The sequence below is a fragment of the Vipera berus genome (genome assembly GCF_964194415.1).
Source record: "Vipera berus genome assembly, chromosome: 10".
NCBI classification, from domain to species: Eukaryota; Metazoa; Chordata; class Lepidosauria; order Squamata; family Viperidae; genus Vipera; species Vipera berus.
This window is the reverse complement of record NC_138213.1, coordinates 21,979,513-22,005,548: the sequence shown is the minus strand read 5'-3', so window position 1 is coordinate 22,005,548 and position 26,036 is coordinate 21,979,513. Positions and strand designations below refer to the sequence as shown.

Genomic DNA, 26,036 nt, shown 5'->3' with positions numbered 1-26,036 from the left:
CAGATTATTTTGAGTTTGAGTTTTGAGTCTTCTAGGATAAAACATATCTTGTCCAGTTCTGCATCATTTGCTAATTTCATAAATTTCCCTTTAACTATTTATTTATTTATTTTTTATTTTTTATTTTATTTTTTTAATTCCATTTATATCCCGCCCTTCTCCGAAGACTCAGGGCGGCTTACAAGCTTAGCAGTAGCCTTCATTCTATGTATATGCCTGCTTGTTAGGGCTTTCACACACACCCCAAGCGGCATTATTACAAAGTCAGCTTAATTGCCCCCAACAATCTGGGTCCTCATTTTACCTACCTCGGAAGGATGGAAGGCTGAGTCAACCTTGAGCCTGGTGGGATGCGAACCTGCACTAATTGCAGGCAGCTGGTGTTACTTAAGGAGGCATTAGCCCACTGCTCCACCAAGGATAGGGCCCATTGTTCAATTCTGTCAAGATCTTTTTGGATTCTGAGCTTGTCTTCTGAGGTGCTGGCTATTCCTGCCAGCTTAGTGTTAGGTGCAAATTTGATGAGTTAAACTTCTATTCCCTCATCTAAGTTGTTTATGAACATATTGAAGAGTACTGGGCTTAAGATAGAACCTTGTGGTACCCCACTGGTTACTTCTGTCCATGTAGATGTAGTACCATTAAGGACTACTCATTGAGTGCAGTTTGTCAGCCAGTTAAAAATCCATCTGGTGATGATGCTGTCTTTCCCACATTTTTCTAGCTTAACAAGACATAGGCTGTGGTCTACTTTGTTAAATGCCTTGCTGAAGTTCGCAGATCTGTTTTTTGATTATTTTTTCCATTATCTTCCTAGGAATTTATGTCAGGCTGACTGGTCTGTAGTTTTTTGAGTCTGTTTTTCCCCCTTTTTTGAAAATGGGAATCACATCAGCTAATTTCCAATCTTCTGGTGTTTCCAGTGATCCAAGATTTTTGAAAGATGATACAGTGCTTCTGAGATAACATCTGCCAGCCCCTTCAGAACTCTGGGATATAATCCATCAGGTCAGGCAGGTGTTCTTTTACCATTTTCTTATTTTAATTTTTTATTTCTTCTCTGTTTTTTACAGTTATGTTTTTTGGTAGGTTGGGCTATGCTTTCTTTTTGTGTGAAGATTGATGCACAGAATGAGTTAAGCAGCTCTGCTTTCTCTCTACTGCCATCTTCTCTCTTTATTGGACCGACTGTTTCCTTGATATTTTTTTGTTATTTATATGTTGAAAGAAACTTTTTTTATTATTATCTTTGACTTTTGTTGCAAGTCTTTGTTCATTCTGAGCCTTTGCCTTCCTGACTTCATCTTTGCAGACTCAGGCTATCTGCTGATATTCTGTTTTAGTTATGTGTCCATATTTATTTATTTATTTATTTATTTATTTAATTATATTTATATACCGCCCTTTCCCGAAGGACTCAGGGCGGTTTACAGGGTGATTAAAACAAAAAATACAAAAGTTAAAAACAATTAAAAAATTATATCAATCCCTGAACAAATAAAAACCCCAGTTAAAATTAAAATTAAAATTCTCAGCCTGGGCCAGAGAGCTCGAAGAGCCAGGTCTTGAGGTCCCGGCGGAATGAACGGAGGTCGGGGGCAGTCCTAAGCTCCACTGGCAGCTGGTTCCAAAGGGCAGGTGCACCCACTAAGAAAGCCCTCCCCCTGGGTGTTATCCGCCGGCAATCTTTTACCGGTGGCACCCTGAGAAGACCCTCCCTGTGGGAGCGCACTGGACGAAGGGAGCTTGATGCCGGCAGCAGGTGTTCCCTCAGATATCCCGGACCCTCGCCATTTAGGGCTTTATAGGTCATCACCAGCACCTTGAATCTCACCCGGAGGGCAACTGGGAACCAATGCAGCTCGCGGAGTAGAGGTGTTACATGGGAGTATCAGGAAACCCCCATCACAACTCGCGCGGCTGCATTCTGCACCAGCTGAAGCCTCCGAGTGGTCCTCAAGGGCAGCCCCATGTAGAGAGCATTGCAGTAGTCTAAACGGGAGGTCACGAGCGCATGAGTGACTGTGCATAGGGCATCTCGGTCCAGATAGGGTCGCAACTGGCGCACCAGGCGAACCTGGGCAAAAGCCCCCCTGGTCACGACTCCTATATGATCTTCAAAGTTGAGCCGGGAGTCAAGGAGGATGCCCAGGTTGCGAGCCCTATCAACGGGGAGTAACACCTCACCCCCCATCGTTAAAGGTGGAATGGTCTGGTTAACCCGAGATGCCGATATGCACAGCCACTCAGTCTTGGCAGGATTGAGATGAAGCCTGTTTCTCCCCATCCAGACCTGGACCGCCTCCAGGCAACGGGACATCACGGCGAGGGCATCGCTGGGTTGGTTCGGGGTGGAAAGAAAAAGTTGGGTATCATCAGTGTACTGATGATACCCCACCCCGAAACCACGAATGATCTCACCCAGAGGCTTCGTATAGATGTTGAACGGGAGAGGCGAGAGGACCGACCCCTGAGGAACTCCGCAAACGAGAGGCCTCGAGGTCCACCTCTGTCCCCCTGCCAACACCGACTGCGAACGTCCCAGGAGGTAGGAGGAGAACCACTGAAGGACCGTGCCTCCCACTCCCAATCCCCTGAGACGCCGCAGCAGGATACCATGGTCGATGGTATCAAAAGCCGCTGAGAGAACCGACCCCTGAGGAACTCCACAAACAAGAGGCCTCGGGGTAGATCTCTGCCCTCCCGTCAACACCAACTGCGAGCGGCCCAGGAGATAGGAGGAGAACCACCGTAAAACGGTGCCTCCCACTCCCAACCCCCTGAGATGCCGCAGTAGGATACCATGGTCAATGGTATCAAAAGCCGCTGAGAAATCTAATAGGACCAGGACAGAGGAACAACCCCTGTCCCGAGCCCGCCAGAGATCATTCACCAGCGCGACCAATGCCGTCTCCGTGCTGTATCCGGGCCTGAAATCCGATTGGTACAGGTCCAGATAATCAGTTTCCTCCAGGAACAGAGGAAGCTGATGCGCCACCACACTCTCAACAACCTTCGCCAAAAAGCGAAGGTTGGAGACTGGACGATAGTTATTTAAAACAGCCGGGTCCAGGGCAGGCTTTTTGAGGAGGGGTCTCACCACCGCCTCCTTCAAGGCGGCAGGGAAGACACCCTCCTTCAAAGAAGCAGTTATTACTGCCTGGAACCAGCCTCGTGTCTCCTCCCGGGCCGCATAAACCAGCCAGGAGAGGCACGGATCCAACAAACAGGTGGTGGTACTCAGCCTCCCCATGATCCTGTCCACATCATCAGGGGAAACAGGATCGAACTCAGTCCAGATAACATACTCAAGACCGTCCGATTCCTCCACGTCAGACTCTGCCCAGTCAGAGTCCAAACCGGCCCGGATCTGAGCGATTTTGTCCGCCAGATGATGACTAAACTCCTTGGCCTTTCCCTGTAAGGGATCCTCCCTCACCTCCTAGTTAAGGAGGGAGCAAGTCACCCTAAACAGGGCGGCCGGGTGATTATCTGTGGACGCGATGAGGGCAGCGAAGTAATTAGACTTCGCCGTCCTCATCGCCACAAGATAAGACCTTATAAAGGTTCTTAGCTGCAATCGGTCAGATTCGGATCGGCTGGACCTCCAACAGCTCTCTAGACCCCGTCTCTGACGCTTCATCTCCTGGAGCTCCGCAGAGAACCATGGAGCCCAACGGGATCTGCGCCGGGTCAGAGGTCGCAAGGGTACAACACAGTCAAGTGCCCCGGCAGCCGCCCTTTCCCAGGCATCCACTAAGGCATCGACTGGGCTGTGGGTGAGGGCGATGGGTATAGACCCAAGCGCCATCTGGAACTGTTCCGGGTCCATTAGGCGCCTGGGGTGGAACCACCTGGTTGGTTCCGCAGCCCAGCGGCGGGGGGTGGCATAATGGAAGACCAGCTGCAGGAGATGGTGATCTGACCATGACAGGGGAACAATGGTTGGTGAACCCCCTCCCAGATCATCCAACCACTGTCCAGACAGGTACACCAGGTCGAGAGTGTGACCCCCCACATGAGTCGGGCCCTGAATCACTTGGATCAAGCCCATGGCCATCATGGAAGCCATGAACTCCCGAGCTAACTCAGAATGTGAAAGTGATTCAGACCAGGGAATTAATCCAATTGAGCAACCTCTGAACCATCTTAACTGAATTCTACTTACCTAACAAAATGTGGCTTGCCCAAGCTTGACTAAGCTTCCCACACGGGTCAGAGCCTGCTGGCTCCTGATCAGCTACAGACAAAAATGACCCTCACCTGAAATGGGGTCCCAGATTGATGGCAGGAGCAAATGGCTTGTCTGTGACAATGGTAGTTCCAATGCCGGTGGCCTGGACTGGAATGATATAAGAATTACTGTTCTCTATAGCCAGGTTGATTTTATCCTGAAACAATACGGTATCATCCAAATTAACAATAAGAGTAAGTGATATTTCTGCCTCTGGAGGAACAACCCCTTCACTGGGGTCAATTCTCCACTGCGAAGGAGTACGGGCCTGAAATACAATAAAAAATAGACAATTAATCAACTCCTCTATGCCAGATCCTAATATTTTAAAAGGCAACTTACATATTAAGGAAATAAAAATATATTAAATCATAATAAAAAAAACCTGTCTTATCCATTAAAATGGGTGTACTGTCACTACCAAGAATTGACAAACAAAATATATCAAAGACACCCTGAAGGTAAAATGTATTTTACAATGAGTTGTTATTCTTTAAGATTCTTTTGATATGCCATGCTCTAGTAAAGGTAGCACTTCTGGAATGGATGTGAGTTTGGTGGGACCACAAAATAGACAAAGTAATAGAAAATGAAGGAAGATAAATGCTCTGGGACTTTAGAATTCAAATAGACAAGCACCTGCCACATAAAACCCCAGACTTAACAACTGTTGAAGAGAAAGAAAAAACAGTCTGGACAGTGGAGGTGGCAATACCTGGAGATAGCAGAATAGAGGGAAAAGAATTGGAGAAAAACAAAAACACAAAGACCTCAAATAGAAATGGAATGACTTCGGGAAAAGAAAGCAAAGGTAGCATCAATAGTCATAGGCGCCTTGGGTGCAATCGCAAAACACCTGGAGCACCACTTGAACCCCCATATGGGCATTGACAGATTCACCATTGACCAGACAATTGCAAAAGGCAGCTTGACTTGGAGCAGCTGCTATGATGAAACTTTTAGCACCATCAAACAATAACACTGCCTCTCCAAGATCCTTGGGAAGGATGGATAAAAATGCGAAATCCAGTCTGATCATCTGGTTGACTGTGCAACACACCATCATCATTATTATTAATTTATTTTGGAAATAGGTTATTCCAGACGTTAAGGTCATCAAAACCATCGTTTTTCTACTTGAACAAAATCAAAGTATGCAAGAATATGTGTTACTGTGACAGAGATTTCCTGATGTTTTACAATAATATTTTGTACCATTCATATTATAATCATGTATTCTCAGTAAACCAGTTAACTACTGATAAAATATGATAGATTTCTTTCTTTTCTGCCTTCTTTTCTCAGTCTACAGCTTTTTGTTTGTTCCAATTTTTACTTCTCCAAAGGAGCTCAGTATCAGCAAAATGGCTTCTGTCAAGGCCTGCCCCAAAAGGTTGGAAATCACATTAACAGACCACACTACCTGCTGCTAAAGAGGGTCTGGCATAGTATACAAATCCAACCTATTTAGTTAGGTTATGATCCTACAGCACATTGCATAAACCCAGAAAAGGGGTTAATTAGGTAGTCAAAACATGCGATACAAATGAAGCTATGAAATTGGGTGTACATATGTGCTGTATGTATTAGGCATTGGTAGCAACTAGAAACACATACAACTCTTTATATTGTCAGTGGTAAGAAAAGAACAGACCAGATAGTTGGTGAGATCTGGAGCTGAGTTGAGTGAAAAGGCCGGCTGGCCTTGAAGCAGCTAAAAGGTTCACAGAGCCTACCAAGAATAGAATAGAATAGAGCTGGAAGGATCCTTGGAGGTTTTCTAGTCCAGCCCCCCACTCAAGCAGGAGAACCTATACCATCTCAGACAAGTGACTGTCTTGCCTGTTAAAAATCTCCAGTGATGTAGCACCCACAATTTCTGGAGGCAAGCTGTTCCACTGTCCTCACTGTCAGGAACTTTCTCCTTAATTCAATATTGCTTCTCTCTTTGATCAGTTTCTAACCATTGTTTCTTGTCCTGCCCTCTGGTGCTTTGGTGAATAACGTGATTCCCTCTTCTTTATGGCAGCCCCTCAAATACTGGAACACTGCTATAATGTCTCCCCTATTTCTTCTTTTTTTAAGACTAGCCAAATCCAAGTCCTGCAGCCATTCTTCGTATGTTTTAGTCTCCAGGCCTTTCATCATCTTAGTTGCTCTTCTCTGAATTTTTTCCAGACTCTCAACATTTGTTTGTGATATAGTGACCAAAATTGGCCGCAGTATTCCAGGTGTGGTCTTACTAGGGTTTTATAAAGCAGTACTAATGCCTCGCGTGATCTTGATTCTATGCCTCTGTTTATACAGCCCAGGATTGTATTAGCTTTTTTGGCTGCTGCTGCACAGTGCTGGCTCATAGTCAAGTGATCGTCCACTAGGACTCCAAGGTCCCTCTCACAGCTACTGTTTTTAAGACAGGTCTTACCTGATCTGTACTTGTCCCTTTGATTTTTCCTGTTTAAATGTAAGACTTTGCTTTTCTCCACATTGAAACTCATTTTGGTGGATAGAGCCCATTGTTCATGTTTGTCAAGATCTTTTTGGATCCTGAGTTTGTCTTCTGGGGTGTTGGCTACTCCTGCCAGTTTGGTGTCATCTGCAAATTTGATGAGTTCCCCTTCAATTCCCTCCTCTAAGTCATTTATGAAGATATTGAAGAGTACTGGGCCTAAGACGGAACCTTATGGTACCCCACTGCTTACTTCTCTCCATGGGGATGTGGTGCCATTGAGGACTACTCTTAAGTATGGTTTGCCAGCCAGCTACAGATCCATCTGGTGGTGATGTTGTCTATTCCACCTTTTTCTAGCTTACCAAGGAGTAGGTTGTGGTCTATTTATCAAATGCCTTACTGAAGTCCAAGTATACTACGTCCACAGCATTTCACTGGTCTGCTAGTCACTTTAGGAAAGAATGAAATAAGACTGGTCTGGCATTTTTTAATGAATGTTTTATTAATTTTCTATTTTCACAATCTAGTGCCCAACAGACAACGTGATGACTGAGTTCATTAGTGATTCTGTGGTACATGTAAGCTTCTTCAAACTAAGTCCAATATTACACCCTCCAGTATATCCATTCTTCTTCTGGCAATAACCATTTTTCCACACTAAGCAAATACAATTCTTATTGTTGTTAGTAAATATACAATTACATATTGACATTTGTTACATTTTTCTAATAGTATCAATATCAGTTTAGAATATCTTTTCTAACCAAAGCATATTTTAATTGCATTTGCACACAATTTCCATTTATTTAGTCCATATCCTATTTTTGCTTTTTTTCAATTTTAATTTCCCATCCATGTTCAAAATATCCCAATCATTTATAATTTCAGAACAAGTTATATTTGGGTAACCAAAAGCTTCCCTTATTCAAAGTTCTTACCTTATTCTTATTTCCTTTTTCATACCAAGATATATTCTGATTACTAATCCTATCTATCTAGTTATAATATAGTTCTATTTCTAATGGTCTATTCTTAACCATATTCAAACATCTAGTTAGTAATCTAGCATCCCCTCTAATAGGTCAAAGCTTCTGTTTCCTTCAAACCTACTCTAGCTTTCTTCCTTTGCCAACTAACTTTCCAAGTCAGTGTATTTGGATCATCAAATAATTCTTCCTTTATTTTTGAATATATTATGTGAAACAAGAAAGACAATTTAATGGACTTCTGGGTGGCAAGGCTCAGTCAATGGCGGTCATTTTTGACTGTCAGCCCCGTTGCTCCGTTCGAATCGCGAAAACAGCGACAATCAGCTGTTTTGCAGTTTGGGAATCCTCCCCTCGGGGGAAGAGGGGAGGATGAGCATTCAGGTAGAGGTAGAGCTCCCCTAGACCCCAAGAATTTTAATCTGGGGGTCGAAGGGTGAGAGCTCCCTTGGAGCCTGAATTAACCCTGGACTCAGGGACTCCTCTGTTTTAAGGTTTTAAAACAGAGCAGGACGCTGCAACCATCCCTGCACTCAATATTGTATTCTGGATTACTTGGACGCAGGCAGAGCTGAGCAGGAGAATATTGAAACAGCAAGTATATGATCTTTAACTCCAGTTTAACTTAAAAGAAGGGGAGGAAGATGGCGCTGGAATAAATGTTTTGGAGAAAGTGGGAAGAACAAAAGAATAAGGAAAATAATATAAAAGATCAAGGAGGAAGACAGAAAGTGGACTTTTAAAGCTGTAAAAGACTCTTTTAAAAACATTTAAAGTTGGCTTAAAAGAGACTTAAAAGATTTGGATATTTAACAGTAAAGCAACAAAGTTGCAATTTGGGCAGAAAAGTGAAAGTGAGAAACAAAAGTTAATTGGGTGTTAAAATGGCTTCCAAACCACCTAGATTTACTGTTTCTAAAAGTGCGGAGGCATCACCACTTCAACAATCTGGATTTCAGACATTGATGCCACCCCCCACAGCACCTACACCCACATTAACACTAAAAGATTTAAAAGATGCTTTAAAACTTCAATCTGAGCAAATATCTGAGCAAATGGCAGAGCTTATTAATGAGAAAAATAAAGAAATACAAGAGGATATTCTGCTGGCATTTCAGGGACTGACAGTTTGTACTGAGAGTCTGGATGAACACGTGGAAGAAGTTAAGCAAAATAATTTGATATTGGAGGCTAAAATGTGTGAAGCTGAGAATAAAATGGATAAAATTGATGAGGAGGTGGTAATGATACAATATAGAGACATGGAGTTTGCCTTGAGGATAAGAGGTTTGAAAGAAAATCCACAAGAAAATTTGGAAGAGATAATGCCACTTGGGGGTGTGTGTGAAAGCCCTAACAAGCAGGCATATACAGAGAATGAAGGCTACTGCTAAGCTTGTAAGCCGCCCTGAGTCTTCGGAGAAGGGCGGGATATAAATGTAATAATAAAAAAAAAATATTGGCAAAAGCTGTGGCGCCTATTTTGGGTTGGTGAGCTGAAGATTTTATATTGGAAATAGATAAAATATTTCATGTTAATTCCTGGATTGCTAGGCAAAGAAAATTACCAAGAGATGTGGTTGTCTATTTTACAAAGAGAATGATCAGAAATGCGATTATGCGATTATTGGTTTAATTTAACAGAAGGAAGATTATTGAATATTGAAGGATATGATTTATTATATGGCTGGCATGCATATTTATTGTATGATAAAAAGGTGGATAATGTTTTTAAGACACATATATTAAGGTATGCCCTGTTGTGAGTTTGGAAAAAATATTGATATAAGTTAAATTATAAAATACCAATTTGGGCAATACCAAACATGCGATAGAAAATATAAGTTTGGGATTTAAACATGATGTGATTACATATAAAGATATTCTTAGACTGGAAAGGAATGTATGGCAATTAAAGCCATTTAATATTTTAAAAGAAGGGAAAATAGTACAAACTTGGTTTCAGTATGGTCAGATACAAGCTAGATGGAAAGAAGATCAGAAAATTGGCATTTCAACAACAGATGAAAATTTGGTAAAGCAAATTAGAGATCAAAGTCAAGCGCATATAAGAAGGATATATAATGCACTGATAGAAATAGATTCAGAAATGGAACTTGTTAAAGATTGTATGATAAAATGGGCCCAGAATATTCAGGAGCCAATAACAATAGATACTTGGGGAAAAATTTGGGTCAGAAATGTAAAATTTACTCAGGCACAAAATTTAAGAGAGAATTTTTATAAAATGTTTTATAGATGGCATTTAGATCCTAAAAAATTAGCATGTATGTATCCAAATTATCAGCCTAAATGTTGGAGGTGTGGTTGTGAGGATGCAACGTACTCCCATATATGGTGGACTTGCAAAAAAGTTAAAGCTTTTTGGATTAAAATTTGGTGGAATATGCAGAAGATATTTAAGAAAAAGATAAGGTTTTCTCCACAGTTATTTCTGTTGGGTATTATTACAGATTGTACCGTTATAGAAACTAAATTGATGTTGAATTTAATAACGGCAGCAAAACTTTTGGTTTCACAATACTGGAAGAAGGAGGAATTGCCTACTATAGAAGAGTGGAGTTTGAAAGTTTCAAACTTGGCAGAAATGGCAAAAATTTCAGCATATTTGAAAGAACAATCGCAACAGAGATATATTTTGGAATGGAGAAGATGGATCGATTATATTCAGAATAAATATGGGACTAAAAATTTCATTTAGCATATGAATGAGTATTAGAATTATAAGGTGTATTATTATTTAGTTATGTTTAAGTGGACTTAAAGTGTGATAGGATTTAAAGTGTATTTATAGATGGTTAACATATTTTAGCTCGTTTGTTAGAGGCAATACCCTGTATTCAGCTCTGGGAAGTTGGGGGGGAGGGGGAGGGAAAGTTTGGGGGGAGGGGGAGGGAGGGGAAGTTGGGGGGAGGGGAGGGAAGGAGTTTATGCTTAAAATGTATTGTAAAACTTTTCAATAAAAAAAAGAAAGACAATTTAATTAAAGTATTTTGGGAAGAACTAGCCTGTTGATAATTCATTAAACAGCCTCCCTCCTTCTCCAGCTCCCCACAGTTCTGTTAATGGCTTTATCTTCCATTCCATCAGCTCTCCTTCCTTATCCTCCAGTATGTTCTGAAACCTTGGTTTGTAAAATGTCTTTTCCATTTCCAATATTATCGTTGTGTCTTCCACGTTTTCATTTATCTGAGTCTGGTCGTTAGCTTCATCCTTTAGATCAGGAGTGTCAAACTGCCGGGCTGGATGCATCATGCCAAAACTGTGCCCACCCCATTGCCGGCATTGGGAAAAAAGTTGTGAAATGTTGCAACACGTCACATGACATTGCAAGTTTGACACCTGTGCTTTAGATCCTCAATGTTTATGTCAGCATTTAGTATTCCTTCTATTTTATGGGTTGCTGGTTCCTTCTCTGTAGTTGTTTTCTGAGTGTGTAGATTTAAACTAGAAAATTGTTCTTTTATCTTCTTTGTGTTATTTTTAACCAGATCACAAGCTAAAGCAATTGTTTCTTGTATTAATTTCAATATGTAGAAAATTTCTTTCTGTGGTTCATCAGTATTTTCTTGGTGATATGGCAAACTGAGGCTTCTGGGGACAGATGTTAAGGATGGTTTTTTATTATTTAGAGCTAAGTATGGAACATCCATTTTATTTTATTTATTTCTTATTTTTGTAAGTAGCCTTTATAAATTTATCCAACCAACTAGCCATTCCTAAATCTCCCCAAAGCAGATGTAAGTAAATTCATTTTTTTCTGTCCAAGAAGAAATATATCCTGTCCAGGGAGAAAAAAGAACCATTAAAGGTTGTTTACCAATCAAGATTTATAATCCAAAGTGTTCCAAATATTTCTTCTACAGGAAAATAATTCCGCAATACAGTTCCAAAAGTCAGTATTTGCGTTCATAATTCAGACAGCCAATTTTAGAGTAATATTATTGTCTCTGCCACACAGATAAGCAGTCCCCAAGTCTGTTCCTTTTTTCTCAGCTGTAATTCTCAATAGTAAAAGCTTCCAAGGCCAGCCAAAGTCTTATCTAATTCTGGGCTTCGAGCCAGATTTCTTTTAGGCATAAATAAGTTGTAGTCCTATAATTCACCTCTAGATGTCATCAACACTGTTTTTCAGTTTTTAAATCCAAAACTTAGATTGTAAACTTTTCAAGTCTTTTTTCTTTAAAAAGAGGTCTTAAAAACACTTTTAGTCCCCAAAATTCCAAGCCATATATATAGGTTTCTCCATTTCCCCTAATTAATTAATTAATTCACTGCTTTTCTTTTCTGAGGAACTGGGGCAGAGGTTCCCATTCCCTCTCTCATCGGGGAGAGTGCTTTGGGCAGGTTTTTAGGAAGAGGTCTTAAAATCATAAAGAGAGGATCAGGTCTCACCCAGTTTCATCTACATTGCTGTAAAATTGTTTGATAGTGCTTGCTGTTTTCCGTTGTCAGCAGCTTTGGACTGGCTACACAAATGTGACCAGTCTTTCCCCCGCCGGTTTGGAGGGCTTCCTTGAATCAAATGGGAGGGTGTCCCCTCGTCTGCCACCTCTACAGGACAACTTTCAACCCTTTCCAGGGTCCCCCAGCAGGACAAAATCAAACGCAAAAGACGAAGCCCCGTCTTCCTGTCTCTGCATTGTCACAACATCAAAACCAGAAGCCGGCGTGATCTGTTTTTAACAAACCTGTGCTGGCTACTAGTTATAATTTTGTTTGTTACTAGTTGTTTGCAGATCTGTGTTTTGATTATCTTTTCTAGGATCTTCCAGGTATTGATGTTAAACTGATTGGTCTGTAGTTTCCTGGGTCTGTTTTCCCCCCCTTTCTTGAAGATGGGAACCACATCAGCTGTCAGAACCCACTCCAATCCACATCTTAGGAAAGAAAAACTCTTGGAGACAAGATTGTCCAAACAGGAACTTTTACTAAGACATAGATGACAGAGGATATAACAGACAGGAACTGAAAACTATCTCACAGATCGATATTTTTAAAGTGTCCCTGAACAAAAACCCCACCCCTCAGTCCATTTGGTGAGTCGTGGATCAGTCAAGTCTCAGGTGTCCCTCGTGGGAAAGGGAGAACCATCAGAACATTTGCAACACAATTACTTCCTCCCCTTCACATTCCATTCGGAGATACAAGCCAGAATTCCCCCCACTACCTTTCTTGTTTGCTCATAAATCAGAGAGGGAGAGGATTTCCTTTCATTGGCAAGAGCCAGAATTCTCCCCACCCTGTTTCTTGGTTGTTCGAAGTTCAGAGGGAGAGAGTTCCTTTCATCGGTCTTTTTGTGACGGCCAACAGGCAGGCTGAATAAAGAAAAAATTACATCTAAGGGAAAGAGATGGGACAATAAACTCCCTTGTCTTCTCTTTCCTCCTTGGGAATGGCAGAATCCAGTAAGAGGGGTGAGATTTGGGTTTGCACAGAGAGGGAGTTAGAAATGAAATATAAATGGATTCTGACATCAGCCCTTTTCCAATCCTCAGGTACTTCCCCAGTGTTCCAGGATTTATGAAAGATGTGGTGCAATGGTTCTGAGATAACATCTGCCAGCTCCTTCAGAACTCTGGGATGTAATCTGTAGGGTCCCAGCAATTTATATTCGTCAAGGTCGGATAGTTTATTCTCTTACCATTTTCTCAACTGCTACCACGTAGCAGCAATGTAGTGAGTTTCTCAGTTTGGCGAGATTCCTATCCATAGGTGAGCCACAATCAACCTGCCAGCACCTTGTGTGGCCTCTGGTTCCTTCTGCCTAATGGGCAGCTAAAATAAGCATTTGCCCACCTCCTTTTAGACTCCTTGGATGCCACTGGCTGACAGTTACAGTCTTATTTTTAGTAATTCATTTAATTTTGGGACTAGAAGACCTCCAGGGTCCCTTCCAACCCTACTATTCTATGCTCTATATTCCAAATTGCTAACTATTACGGTAATCTACATCTCTTCTTGGAATGTCTACCACTCCAAATGCTTTTTATCTGAAAATGATCTCATGGAAGGCCTTCTCCTTTAATCATGGCAAAAGCTGTTAACAAAGAATCCATTTTCAGTTTTACTTTCCAATGTAAATCAGCTTCAAAATTTACTTACCATCTGTGCCTTAAATGGTGCAGGAATAACAGACTGATTTGAAAGACAAAGTGCCCTGGAAACATTCTTTAAAACCTGGATGCAGCCAAAATCTATCTTAGATGGATGCACATAAACAACAGGACCTTCTCCAAAAGCCACCAATTGGATTTTCTATGGCAGGAAGAAAAAAGAAGCAAGCAGAAGTTAACACAGAAACATTGATTGTGACTTATGACTGCTGGAAGTGATCAGGATACTGTAAAATAGTCTTTCATAATCTAGGTGATCTCTTGATGCATGAATTACAGCTGTCAGAATTTCCCAGAAAACATAAACATGGAAGACAGTCCTGGAAGGTGGTCCTCATAAGTACAATATACTTAAATTAAGGAAGGTTGATTTTCATGCATACTTGGATTTGGTGTTTAGGTATCAACTTCATACTTCATTTATATCACAGGACAGGAGTTAAACCTAGTTAAAGCCTATTTAAAACCTATTGGTTTGTTGTGGTGGACCCACGACTGAACTGATTCCAAGGTTCTGTAGCTGCCCCATGGGACTGGGCAGCCATTTTGCTTCAGCTCAATTGTCAAGCTGCAGTACATTAGAGTAGATATTTCCTATGATTTGTGTTGGTAGCTGATGAGAGCAAAGGGATTCTGTAAGAAGAAATTGGATTGTTAACATCTACTTGAAGAATTTAAAGGGTGGAGCAGCCTACCTTCACAGATGAAAGCTGTGAAGTGGGGGGGGAGTGCCGGTTTGAATGTTGAGTTGCTGAGCAGTCCAGTGAGAGAAGACTGAGAAGTGTGTGATCACAACTAAATTCTGGAGAGAATTCTTGGTGGTCCATTGATGCTGAATGCTAGGCAGAAGCACCTTGGACAACAAGGCCTCCTCCTTTGGATTGGATGGGTGAGATGGGAGCCACAGGGGCTCTAGGATAACTTGCCATGGTCAACTTGTCAGAGACAATTCAATGCTGTATTAACCGTTTCATTCAGTTACTTTTATTATTGGTACCACATTTTTGTCGAAATTATTGTAACTTTGACTATCTTTAATTTATTATTATTGCCACAGTTCCATTTAAATTAAATTAATTTTTGTATTTGTTGAATTGTCCCGCAGAAAATTGTCTTGTGGTAAATTGGCCGTGGTGAGTTATGCCATTCCAATCCTGGTAATGACCACCAAGAGTCATTTGGTTGAGTTGGGTGGCTATAGAAATTGACTGACTGACTGACTGAATAGAGCGCTTATTTTTGAGGAAGATAGATTTCCTGTTCTGAGGGAGTAAGTTCCCACTCAAGAACAGATGGCAATAATGTAACTATCTGCCCCAGGAGAAACAGCCACCAAACCAAACATTCAGAGAGAAGTATTGAATTTGGAGATCCTGGCTTAGGAGGGTCTTCCTTTCTACTGCTACAAACATTACTCTACCTGAGGAGGGTTGCTTTTCAGTCTCCTTTCTGAAACCTTGGGAGACATAAACATTCTTGTGATCTTGGTTCTGTACATATTAAGTACTTCACTATCTTGAACAGAGTAAAATCTTATGAAAAACTTTTGTTTCTCAAGTGAATGATGCAGTGCACATTCCCAATTACACAATATTCAAATTTCCAGAATAAATTAGAAATGCAGTAAGTGCTTTACTGTAAAGTTTTAAAAGGGATTTTTCCTAGATCTATATTCTAGACTTAAATCTACCCACTTACATATGGAATTTTTAAACCATTCCCAAATCATTGGCACACACACACACACAAAGTATTATTGTCAAGGTTCCAACTGATGATCCCAACAAAGTAAGCACACCTGAGACATTCCAATCTCTAATCCAAAACTTTATTGAGGACACCATATCGGCACCGATGAATAGAAAACCAGCTCTGGCTAAAATGGTGCCTAATCAGTATATTAAAAGTATGGGAATTCCCTTCCCCTCTGACAGTGCAGGACACATTGCCCAAATTAAGCTTCAGACAATTATTATGAGAAATAATCGTCAGTTCTCAAAACAAAATCCTGGATGACCTTGCTTCTCAGGCTTAACAGTTCCACAGCTGCAAATGCACATTCCATTTTTTCCCCCTGGGTCTGAAGGCAAGCCAAGAAACAGAAATGGCTGAAACAGCATGAAGCTTCTTCGAGCTTGACAATCATTTTGCTATGGATCATCTGGAATGCCATTTTCAACCAGTCTTCATTCTATTGTCAAATACCACAATGGCAAGTCCTAGGATCCACCTCAATAAATGATTTATCTCTTTCTCCTTGTCTAGTGTAGCTTCCCACATAAACCAAACCAATGACCTTATCATTACCAATGGATTACAATATTTTCCTGTCCTCCTGCAGCAGAGGAACTTTAATGAACTTATTGCAGGCAATACAAGGTGTAAGAAAGCACTCTTTTATTCCTGCTCATTCAATCCACTCACCAGGGGTAAGTCTTCGTTCCCAAAGATAGCTATGTAGGCCACTGTTTCCTGGTGGCCTTTTTCCTCAACTTCCAAAGCTAATGGGATTTCAACTGTGGCATGAGGTGGAATAATACCACAAGGTGCTGAACTTGAATACAAGATGGTGGGAGAGTTCTTATATTCCTAGGTGGAGATAAAAGCACTAAGAATTACCTGCTTGAAGTCTTTCTGTTTCTATGCTGTCACCATCTCCTCCAATAAAATCCATGTCTTTTGTTTACTTATTTTATTGTTTATGATAGAGCTCTGAAAATTTATTTCAGCAAACCTTTCAGCAGTTGTTTTCAATAGCATAAGAGCAACAGAGCAACAACTTATCCAAACATCCTTAAATAAAATGTAAACAAGAGTAGAGTTCAAGAAATGATCATAACTGGGCTGAAACATTTCCTTCCTCTTTTCTATAGGCACATTATTAAATCCACCTTGCCCCTACAGGTGCTGCCAGTTTCTTCCTCCTGTACAAGACTATCAATGTAAATGAAAAGCTCACTTTAGAAGAAGCAGGACATTCAAATAGGAAAGAGAGAAGTCAAAATGTAAACAAACCTGGGGAAGAACACCATAGCACCCTGGAAGGTCAGCTTCATTAATGAGTTTTGCCATTTGTTGATATTGAAATTTCAGGAAACAACGTCCAAAATTCACAGTGGTGCTAGCCACATGTAGTGGAAGTGTGACGCATCTAGTTAATCAGAAAAAGAAATCAATAAAAATATTTTTTTAACTTCTAAACTACAATGAAGATGCAGAGAATAACACATTTATAATTCTGAAAAAGTCTCATCAGCTTGTTATTAGGTATCTGAAGATGCAGGTTTCTAAAACTGCACATAGTACATTAAAAGTGAAGCTGCTGGAAGTAGAGCCATGCTTGATCCTAAGTCTCAAGAGAGGGTGGGCCTTGATATTTTCCTGGTAGTTCAGTTTTTTGAGGTGTGAAGGCCATGTTGCACAGAAAATTGGACCTGGATCTGGAAATCCCAGTTAGAGGTGTGTCAAGCATGTTTGCAACACTTTGTCACTTTCCTCCAGCTCAAGTCCTTGAGAACACCATGTGACCTGCCTTGTTTATGTTATGGTTTCTCTAGTATTCCCTTTGCTATTTCTCAACCAGATTTCAAAATGTCTTAGCAATCTCCAGACAAAGAGAGCAAAGTGAACCTAGAAGATAGCTACTGCCTAACCCACAGGCTCAGGAAAGTGAATATCACCAAAGGAGACTGCTGCAAACCTACAATCATTCATCTTCAACTGTAAAGGATAAGCAATCAAGGAATATGCTGCAGACTAGCACTTGGTTCATGAAGGCCTCAGAAAAGATATTCAAATGATATGATATGTCTACACCTACAAAGATCAGGAACATGAAAGCCATGATATTCTTTGTGACACTTTATGGAAGTGAAAGTTGCACTTTGAAGAAGTGGGATAGGAAGAGTATTGGTGCCCTTGAACTTGGGCTTAGAGAAGACTCCTGAGAATATAGTGGATAGACAAGAAAACAAACTGTCAGGTCCTTGTCGGAACACTGCCATTCCGAGGGGAGGGGGAAGATTACTTGGGGATTGAAGCCTTTGATGCTTTCACTTTCATGTATCTGTATGGGAATTAGGGAGGGGGAATGGGCCATCTGGATGAACTTCTTTCTGGCCACTCCCCCAGCTCCCACCTGTTATCCAGGTTACCACGCCAGGAAACAACTTATTATCACCTTCTCGGCTCAGAGTTCTCACAACACCTTCACGTCAGCATATTGGCTCCTAATGGACTGGAGCATTGGTGCAGGATTTGAACAAGCGGAAATTAGCTTAATGATTTGCGTGGGACCTTCAGATTCCACCTGGCTTCTCTACAATCACGTTCTCTCAGTAAGCATTCCTTTTGAAATAACACTTGTTTCAAGAGTCATGCTTTCCTGAGAGATAGCTGAGGTAAGACCTTACACAAACAAATAAACAGAGCTGAACAAATCACTCAAGGCACAAATGGCTATCCTACTTCAGGTACATTGTGTGAAGGCCCAGTAAGGCTGGGAAAAGAGGAAGGAAAGAGAGAAGGAGGATGACTTGCAGTACAGTATAGGGGAATACGTTACAGCAGTGATGAGTGCACAGAAGAACAGAACAGAAAAAAAGGGTTGGAGGGATCTTGGAGGTCTTCCAGTCCAACCTCCTGCTCAAACAGGAGACTCTATACTATTCTGGACAAATTTTTGTCCAATCTCTTCTTACAAACCTCCAGAGTTGGAGCACCCACAACATCTGGAGGTAAACCAATCCACTGATAAATTCTTTCTCTCCTTGATTAGCACCATTGGAAGACCTGAAAGACTTGATTAGGGACAGACCCTCCTGGAGAAAAAACATCTATGTAATCACTAATAGTCAACAACCACTTGATGGTATGTAATCAATCAAAATTCATTATCTTAATCCTTGTGCCACAATTGAAAAGTCCTGTGAATATACAATCAAATTATTATACTTACAGTTCTAATTATCACATTTAAGAATGACGTTCTATTTAATTGGACTAAAATGCTGACAACTTATTCACTGACCTTTCCATGTTATCTTGTTTAGAATGGATACAAAGAAGCCACAGCATTGCAGAAATGAAATAAACAGTACCTTGCTGAAATTGGGAGGGCCAGCACATCCTCACCACTACCCTTGACATCTACTACCAGGGCAGTTTCATAGGTCTTCACTGTGTTTGAGCATAAGGTCACCTGGAATGGAAAAGGAAAACAAGGATTCTCATGTTGCTGAGAGATTATTGCCATCCCAGCTTGGGCGTATGCTATTACATTTTATTTTTATGCTACAGCTAGTTCTCACTTATGACCACAACAGGGACCAGGAAATTTGCTGTTAAAGTGGTGCAATTATTGTTATTCAGCTGTGTGTCCTGTCACATCTATACTAACAGAACAACAGAGTTGGAAGGGACCTTGGAGGTCTTCTAGCCCAAATCCCTGCTCTGGCAGGAGACCCTCTACCATTTCAGACAAATGGCGGTCCAATCTCTTCTTTAAAACTTCCAGTGTTGGAGCACCTACAACTTCTGAAAGCAAGTTGTTCTACTGATAATTGTTCTAATTTAATTAATTGTTCATATGAAGCACTAGGTGACCACCATCAATTTTATGAGCTCTTTTACTGCATTTACTGAGGCTTGCTATTTTCCTTTCTTCATTAAGTGAAATAAACAAGAGGTGAGTATGTGGTAGTGATATGGTTTCCCCAGTTTCTATTAATATCTTAATAAAAATATGATTTATATAATAAAATATGCACTGTGGCATTTGGCAGGGAAAAACATTAATAGATGTACCTTTTTAAAAATTACTAGAGCAAAGATACCAAAAAGACTTTCAACGTTTTAAATAATCAGTCACTAATGTTAGCTGAAAATAATATTAGCCACAAAAGTATTTCCAATTTATCATGGTTCTTCAAGGAGACTATTAGAATTATGCTGTAATGTGCAATATAATGAGATAAGGAAAACTCAGAAAGGCATGAAATTAAGGTACATGGTTGAAACTGTAAGATGGGAGACAAATGATTTAAAATTCTCTAGAGATTTTATAGGAAGAGGAAACAGTGTTTCATTCATCTAAATTATTTTTACTGTATTTACCTTTTACTATATTGACTGCATTTTAGAGTGAAGCATTCCACATTTTAGGTCTTTGAGTGGTGTGCCAGGGGAATTTCCAAAAAGTGGTAGTGCCAGAGCCAAGAAATAGTCATGGGCAGACCAAATGGTAAATTTGATTCAATATAATGTTATCATTATTAATTTTTTATTAATTATTTGTATATATATTTCTATAGTTTTGACACAGTTAAAATTCAACACCAAGTTTTGCTGGAAGACTGCATATTGTCCAAGGGCCTCAGGCTGTGAACCTCTGCCAAAAAGCCAGACATGCCAAGGAAAAATATTTGTACTCAGGTTTTGATAGCAATGCTCTTGGTGATTCATTGTGAAGTCATTTAACAGAACATACAGTAATAACAGAGTTAGAAGGGACCTTGGAGGTCTTCTAGTCCAACATCTTGGTCAAGCAGGAACCCCTAAACAATTTTAATCAGAATACAGCTGGAAGGGACCTTGGAGGTCTTCTAGTCCAACTGCCTGCTCAAACAGGAAACCCTATACCATTTCAGACAAGTGACTGTCCAGTCTCTTCTTAAAAATCTCCAGTGATGAAGCACCCACAATTTCTGACGGAAAGCTGTTCCACTGGTTAATTGTCCTCACTGTTAGGAAGTTTCTGCTTAATTCCAGGTTTGCTTTTCTCCTTGATTAGTTTCTATCCATTGTTTTTTGTCCTACCCTCTGGTGCTTTGGAAAATAAGTTGACAACCTCCCCCCCTCAAATATTGGAATACTGCTATCATGTCCCCCTAGTCCTTCTTTTCTCTAAAAGAAGGCCAATGTCAGAATCCATTTATATTTCATTTCTAACTATCTCCTCTGATCTAAAACCAAATCTCACCTTTCTCTGGATTCTGCCATACTCCCAAGGGGGAGGGGGGATATACATGTGGGTTTTATTGCTTTCATTTCCTCTATTAACTACAATATAACCTTTTGTTTATTTCCCTTTGTGTCTGCTATCCATTAAAGGTAAAGGTTCCCCCGCACATGCATGCTAGTCGTTTCCGACTCTAGGGGCCGGTGCTCATCTCCGTTTCAAAGCCGAAGAGCCGGTGCTTGTCCGAGGACGTCTCCGTGGTCATGTGGCTGGCATGACTAGACGCCAAAGGAGCACAGAATGCTGTTACCTTCCCACCGTAGTGGTCCCTATTTTTCTACTTGCATTTTTACGTGCTTTCGAACTGCTAGGTTGGCAGAAGCTGGGACGAGTAACAGGCACTCACTCTGTTATGCGGCACTCGGTATTTGACCTGCCAAACTGCCGACCTTCTGATCGACAAGCTCAGCGTCCTAACCCACTGAGCCACTGCCTCCTATACTATGCATCCCTAACCTGGGCAGCTGGGGAAAAGGGGGGGGGAGATACAAATCTCTGGGACCTGGTTTATTTCTCCATCCTCAAAATGAGGTCTGAAGACCTGTGGAATGAACGTGCACAAACGGAGCCGGACTGATATTATCTTTCTTTTCCCATCGACGAACTTAACACCTGGGGATTTGCTGGTCTGCACCGCCCAGATGAACTGTGGGGTGGGGTTTGCTTAGGGACACTTTAAAATACTGATCTGTAAAGGAATCCCTCAGATCCTGTCTATTATGCCTGCTATCTCCTATTCTTAATAAAAGTTCCTGCTTGGAAGAAACTGTTTCCAAGAGTTCTGCTTTCTTAAAATGTGGGCTTGAAGTATGCCCTGACATTAGACAGGATCTGCATTAACAGTCAACCTGGAAGGAAGAACCTTACCGGGGGACTTTGCAAGAAGTACAATGTCTGACGATGAGGCAAGGAAGAAAACCCTGTGGAAAGGGAACCTTCCCCCCAACCGAGATCCTGCCAGCTGTCAGGATCTGAAACATCATACTCCTCAGGAGAACAAGTGGTGGAGACGCGTGACCACAAACCTCAGGGGTTGATGGATGTTGGGAAAAAAAGCGAGTGGGAAAAGATATTGAGAAAGGTGACCCTGAGATGGGGCAACCACCAACCCGAATGGAAGCAAGAGATGGAGAAATCCCTGCACGTTAGCGAAGAGGAAGGAAGTTGTGCACCACACTCTGACTGGATCCTAGAGAAAGCTATTGACCTGATGAAAAAAACCCTCGGCTCTCTAAGGGAGGAGAAACCTGAGCCCCGTGGCTGCACCAACACCTGGAGCTGAAGCTGAAGAGACATTGGGGGGGAAATCGGAAAATGTAGTCCCGGGGACATCTGCTGAACCTGCAGCTACCACTTCAGCAGCCCCCACTCCCTGCCAACCCACAGATGGTAATCAGGATGGGAGACAATACTGCCAGCAGCGAACAAAACCTGTATCGTGCAATCCGCCCTGGACGGACCAGCCACAGACTGGGTGGTGAACCTGCATGATTCCAATGCCCCAGAGCTCAACGACTTCAACCGTTTTATGTCCTTTCTGAGAATTCAATTTGAGGAACCTCTGGCTGATCGTAAGGCCCATTGAGGCAGGGCAGATGTCTGGTACACAAGAATTCCGGGCCATTGCCAACAAGCTGAACTGGCCGGAAGGCATCCTCCTTAGCCATTTCAAAGACGGCCTAAACTACAACCTGTATGATGCTTGCCTGCCTTGAGGTGACCCATGCCGACTCGATGAATGGTATGTCCTGGCAGAGGAAGTGGAGATCAATCTACTGAAGAGGCACTGCCGAGGAAAACCATGGGGCCGCTCGCCTCCTGAGCCAACGCACGAGCCAGTGAAACCACCGGCTATGGCCAAGAAGTCAACAGGCTGTTTCAAATGTGGGAGAGAGGGGCATTCCGTCGTAGAATGCTGCTCAAAAGCCCCTCAGCGCAAACCAGACCCATCACCGGCCAGGAATTCAGGAAAGTCCCCAGCCAAACCAAAGGAACCCGCCATGAGGGCGATAGAGGCTGTGGAGTCCCCAACCCCTGCCAAGTGAGGGGAGGGAACTCCAGCCTACACAGCAGGGGTGGTGGGCACCTCGGACAACAGCTCGGAGGGCGAACCCCTGGTAAGTGAATCCATTCCACCCATCCTCAAGACAGTTTTATGTCCTTTCTGAGAATTCAATTTGAGGAACCTCTGGCTGATCGTAAGGCCCATTGAGGCAGGGCAGATGTCTGGTACACAAGAATTCCGGGCCATTGCCAACAAGCTGAACTGGCCGGAAGGCATCCTCCTTAGCCATTTCAAAGACGGCTCCCTCCATGCCCGAAGCTGTCAAAGTGAAGGCCTTAATAGACTCTGGATGCACCCACTGCCTCATTAACCCAATGCTAGTGGGGAACTTGGGCATTCAGGTGAGGAGACTAAAACAACCAATCTCATTTGGCCAGTTAGATGGGTCCATAGCGGGGGGGGGGGGAAAGCTACCCTAGCCACTTTACCAGTCCACCTGTATCTGGGGAACCATGAGGAAGATATAACATTTGTAGTGACCCCAGGCATGGAATGCTCAATGATCCTAGGGCTGGAATGGTTAAACAGATGGAACCCCTGGGTAAATTGGAGGATGGCAGAACTCAAATTCCCAAAGGGGGATCATGTGAACTTAAAACCCCAAGGAGCCCTACCAGCCCCAGGAACGGAGAAAGCTTTGGTGGGCGAGGGAAAAGGGCTACCCGAGATCCCAAAAGAACACTGAGACCTTGCTGAGGTTTTCAGTGAGGAACGGGCGGATGAGCTTCCTCCTCACTGACCCATGGATTGTGCCACAGAATTCAAGCCCGGAGCAAAACTCCCAAAGCCCAGACTGTACTCTATGAGCTCTAAGGAAAAGGAGAAAATGGAAAGACTCATAAATAAAAACCTAGAAATGGGGTTTATCGAACCTGCCACACCTAAGGTAGTCGCCCTGGTTCTCTTTAGGGAGAAAAAGGATGGCACTTTGCACTTGTGCATTGATTACCGTGCTCTGAATGCAATCAGTGAAAGTAACCTATACCCCCTACTCCTCATGAAGGACATGTTATCCCACCTCTCGAAAGGAAGAATTTTCACTAAACTAGATCTAAGGGAAGTGTATTACCACATTAGGATTAAAGAGGGGGATGAATGGAAAACCGCATTTAATTGTCCAATGGGGTGCTACCAATTCAAAGTTTTGCCATTTGGACTACAAGGGGACCCCACAGTATTTATGCAATTAATCAATGAGGTGCTAAGGGAGCACCTATTTAAGGGAGTCCAGGTTTATTTAGATGACATCCTCATCTTCACCAAATCCAAAGAGGAACTTATCAACCCAGTCAGAGCGGTTTTAAATTATATGTCAAATTATCAAAATACGAATTCCAACAGGAAAGAATAGACTACTTGGGTTATCGCATATGTCCACAGGGCATTGAAATGGACCCCAAGAAGGTCAGGGCAGTACTAGAATGGCCACCACCTGCTTGGAAGAAACTGTTTCCAAGAGTTCTGCTCTCTTAAGATGTGGGCTTGAAGTAGGCCCTGACAGCCAAACCCAAATCCTGCAGCCATTCTTCATATGTTTTAGTCGCCAGGCCTTTAATCATCTTAGTTGCTTTTTGCACTTTTCCCAAAATCTTAACACCTTTTCTGTAATGTGGTGACCAAAACTGGATGCAGTATTCCAGGTGTGGTCTTATTAAAGTTTTATAAAGCAGTACTAATACTTTGCTGTGAGGAACAAGGTTCTCTGGTCTGATGAAAACAAGATTGAACTGTTTGGCCTCAATTCTAAATGTTATGTCTGGAGGAGGACCAGGCACCGCTCATCACCTGCCCAATATCATCCCAACAGCGAAGCACGGTGGTGGCACCATCATGCTGTGGAGGTGTTTTCCAGCAGCAGGGCCTGGGAGACTGGTCAGGGTTGAGGGAAAGCTTAATGGAACAAAGTACAGAGATATCCTCAATGAAAACCTGTTCCACAGCATGTAGGACAGGGGTGTCAAAGTGCTGGCCTGTGGGCCAGATGCATCATAGCAAAACTGCGCACACCCCATTGCCAGCAATGGCAAAAAAAAGTCATGATATGTTGTGACACGTCATGTGCCGTTGCGAGTTTGACACCCCTGGCTTAGGACCTCAGGATTGGGCCAAAGGGTCACTTTCCAACATGACAACAATCCTAAGCAGACGGCCAAGACAACATAGGAGTGGTTTAGGGACAACTGTGTGAATGTTCTAGAGTGGCCTAGCCAGAGTCCTATTGAACATCTCTGGAGGGACCTGAAAATGGCTGTCCACCAATGGTCCCATCCAACCTGACTGAGCTTGAGGAGATTTGCAAGGAAGAATGGCGCAAAATCCCCCAATTCAGGTGTTGAAAGCTTGTTGCGTCATACCCCAAAAGACTCGAGGCTTTAATTGCTGCCAAAGGTGCTTCAACAAATACCGAGGGGTCTGAATACTTATGCCAATGTAATATTTCAGTTTTTTCTTTTTAATAAATTTACAGACATTTCTAAAATTCTGTTTTCATTTTGTCATTATGGGATACTGAGTGTAAATTAATGAGAAAAAAATGAATTTCAACAACTGTAGAATCAGGCTGTGGCATAAGAAAACTGATAAAAGTAAAAAAGGTCTGAATATTTTCTAAATGCACTGTATATTTCACTTAAAAAAAATTCTGTATTTGGTCTTCTGTTGCTGTTGGAAAACACAAAAAAGCAGACTGGAATGAACTGAAGACTCCCAACCTTATTTTAAACATTATTACTCTTCCTCTTTTACTTTAAAAAGAAGTCAAAGTAGTTTAATTTTAGAAAAAAAATTAAAATAAATAAGATACAATGCTTATCTTATGATGCTAAGTGCTCACACAGGTACTTGGCTCAGCTGCTTCTGCATGGGATGAAAATGTGAGCCACTGCCAATTCCCCAGGTATCACTTGCGCATGCGACCATGTGAGAGGGAGGGGAAGGTCACAGCATGCCTTCCGCCCAGGCTCCCAGTCACCTGACTGCAGAGGCTCTGCAAGGGCCAAATGGCTGTCGCTTCCAGAGGGGCAGAATAGTGGTCATGCGATCATAATTTGAGGAAACCAATCACAAGCCTATTACAGGTAGTCCTTGACTTATGACCACAATTGAGCCCAAAATTTCTTTTGCTAAATGATACAGTTGTTGTTT

At 42.0% G+C, this 26,036-nt stretch overlaps 1 protein-coding gene across 1 annotated transcript in view; it reads right to left on the bottom strand.

The window, feature by feature from the left end:
- Positions 1–26,036, bottom strand: part of HYDIN (HYDIN axonemal central pair apparatus protein) — a 350,217-nt gene that overhangs the window by 249,052 nt on the left and 75,129 nt on the right. The window contains exons 15-19 of the mRNA XM_081335684.1: positions 18,909–19,009; positions 16,825–16,960; positions 16,234–16,398; positions 13,799–13,951; positions 4,264–4,502 (exon numbers count right to left, since the gene is read on the bottom strand). Coding sequence (XP_081191810.1) covers positions 4,264–4,502; positions 13,799–13,951; positions 16,234–16,398; positions 16,825–16,960; positions 18,909–19,009 — 794 coding nt within the window. The remainder of the gene's footprint in view (positions 1–4,263; positions 4,503–13,798; positions 13,952–16,233; positions 16,399–16,824; positions 16,961–18,908; positions 19,010–26,036) is intronic.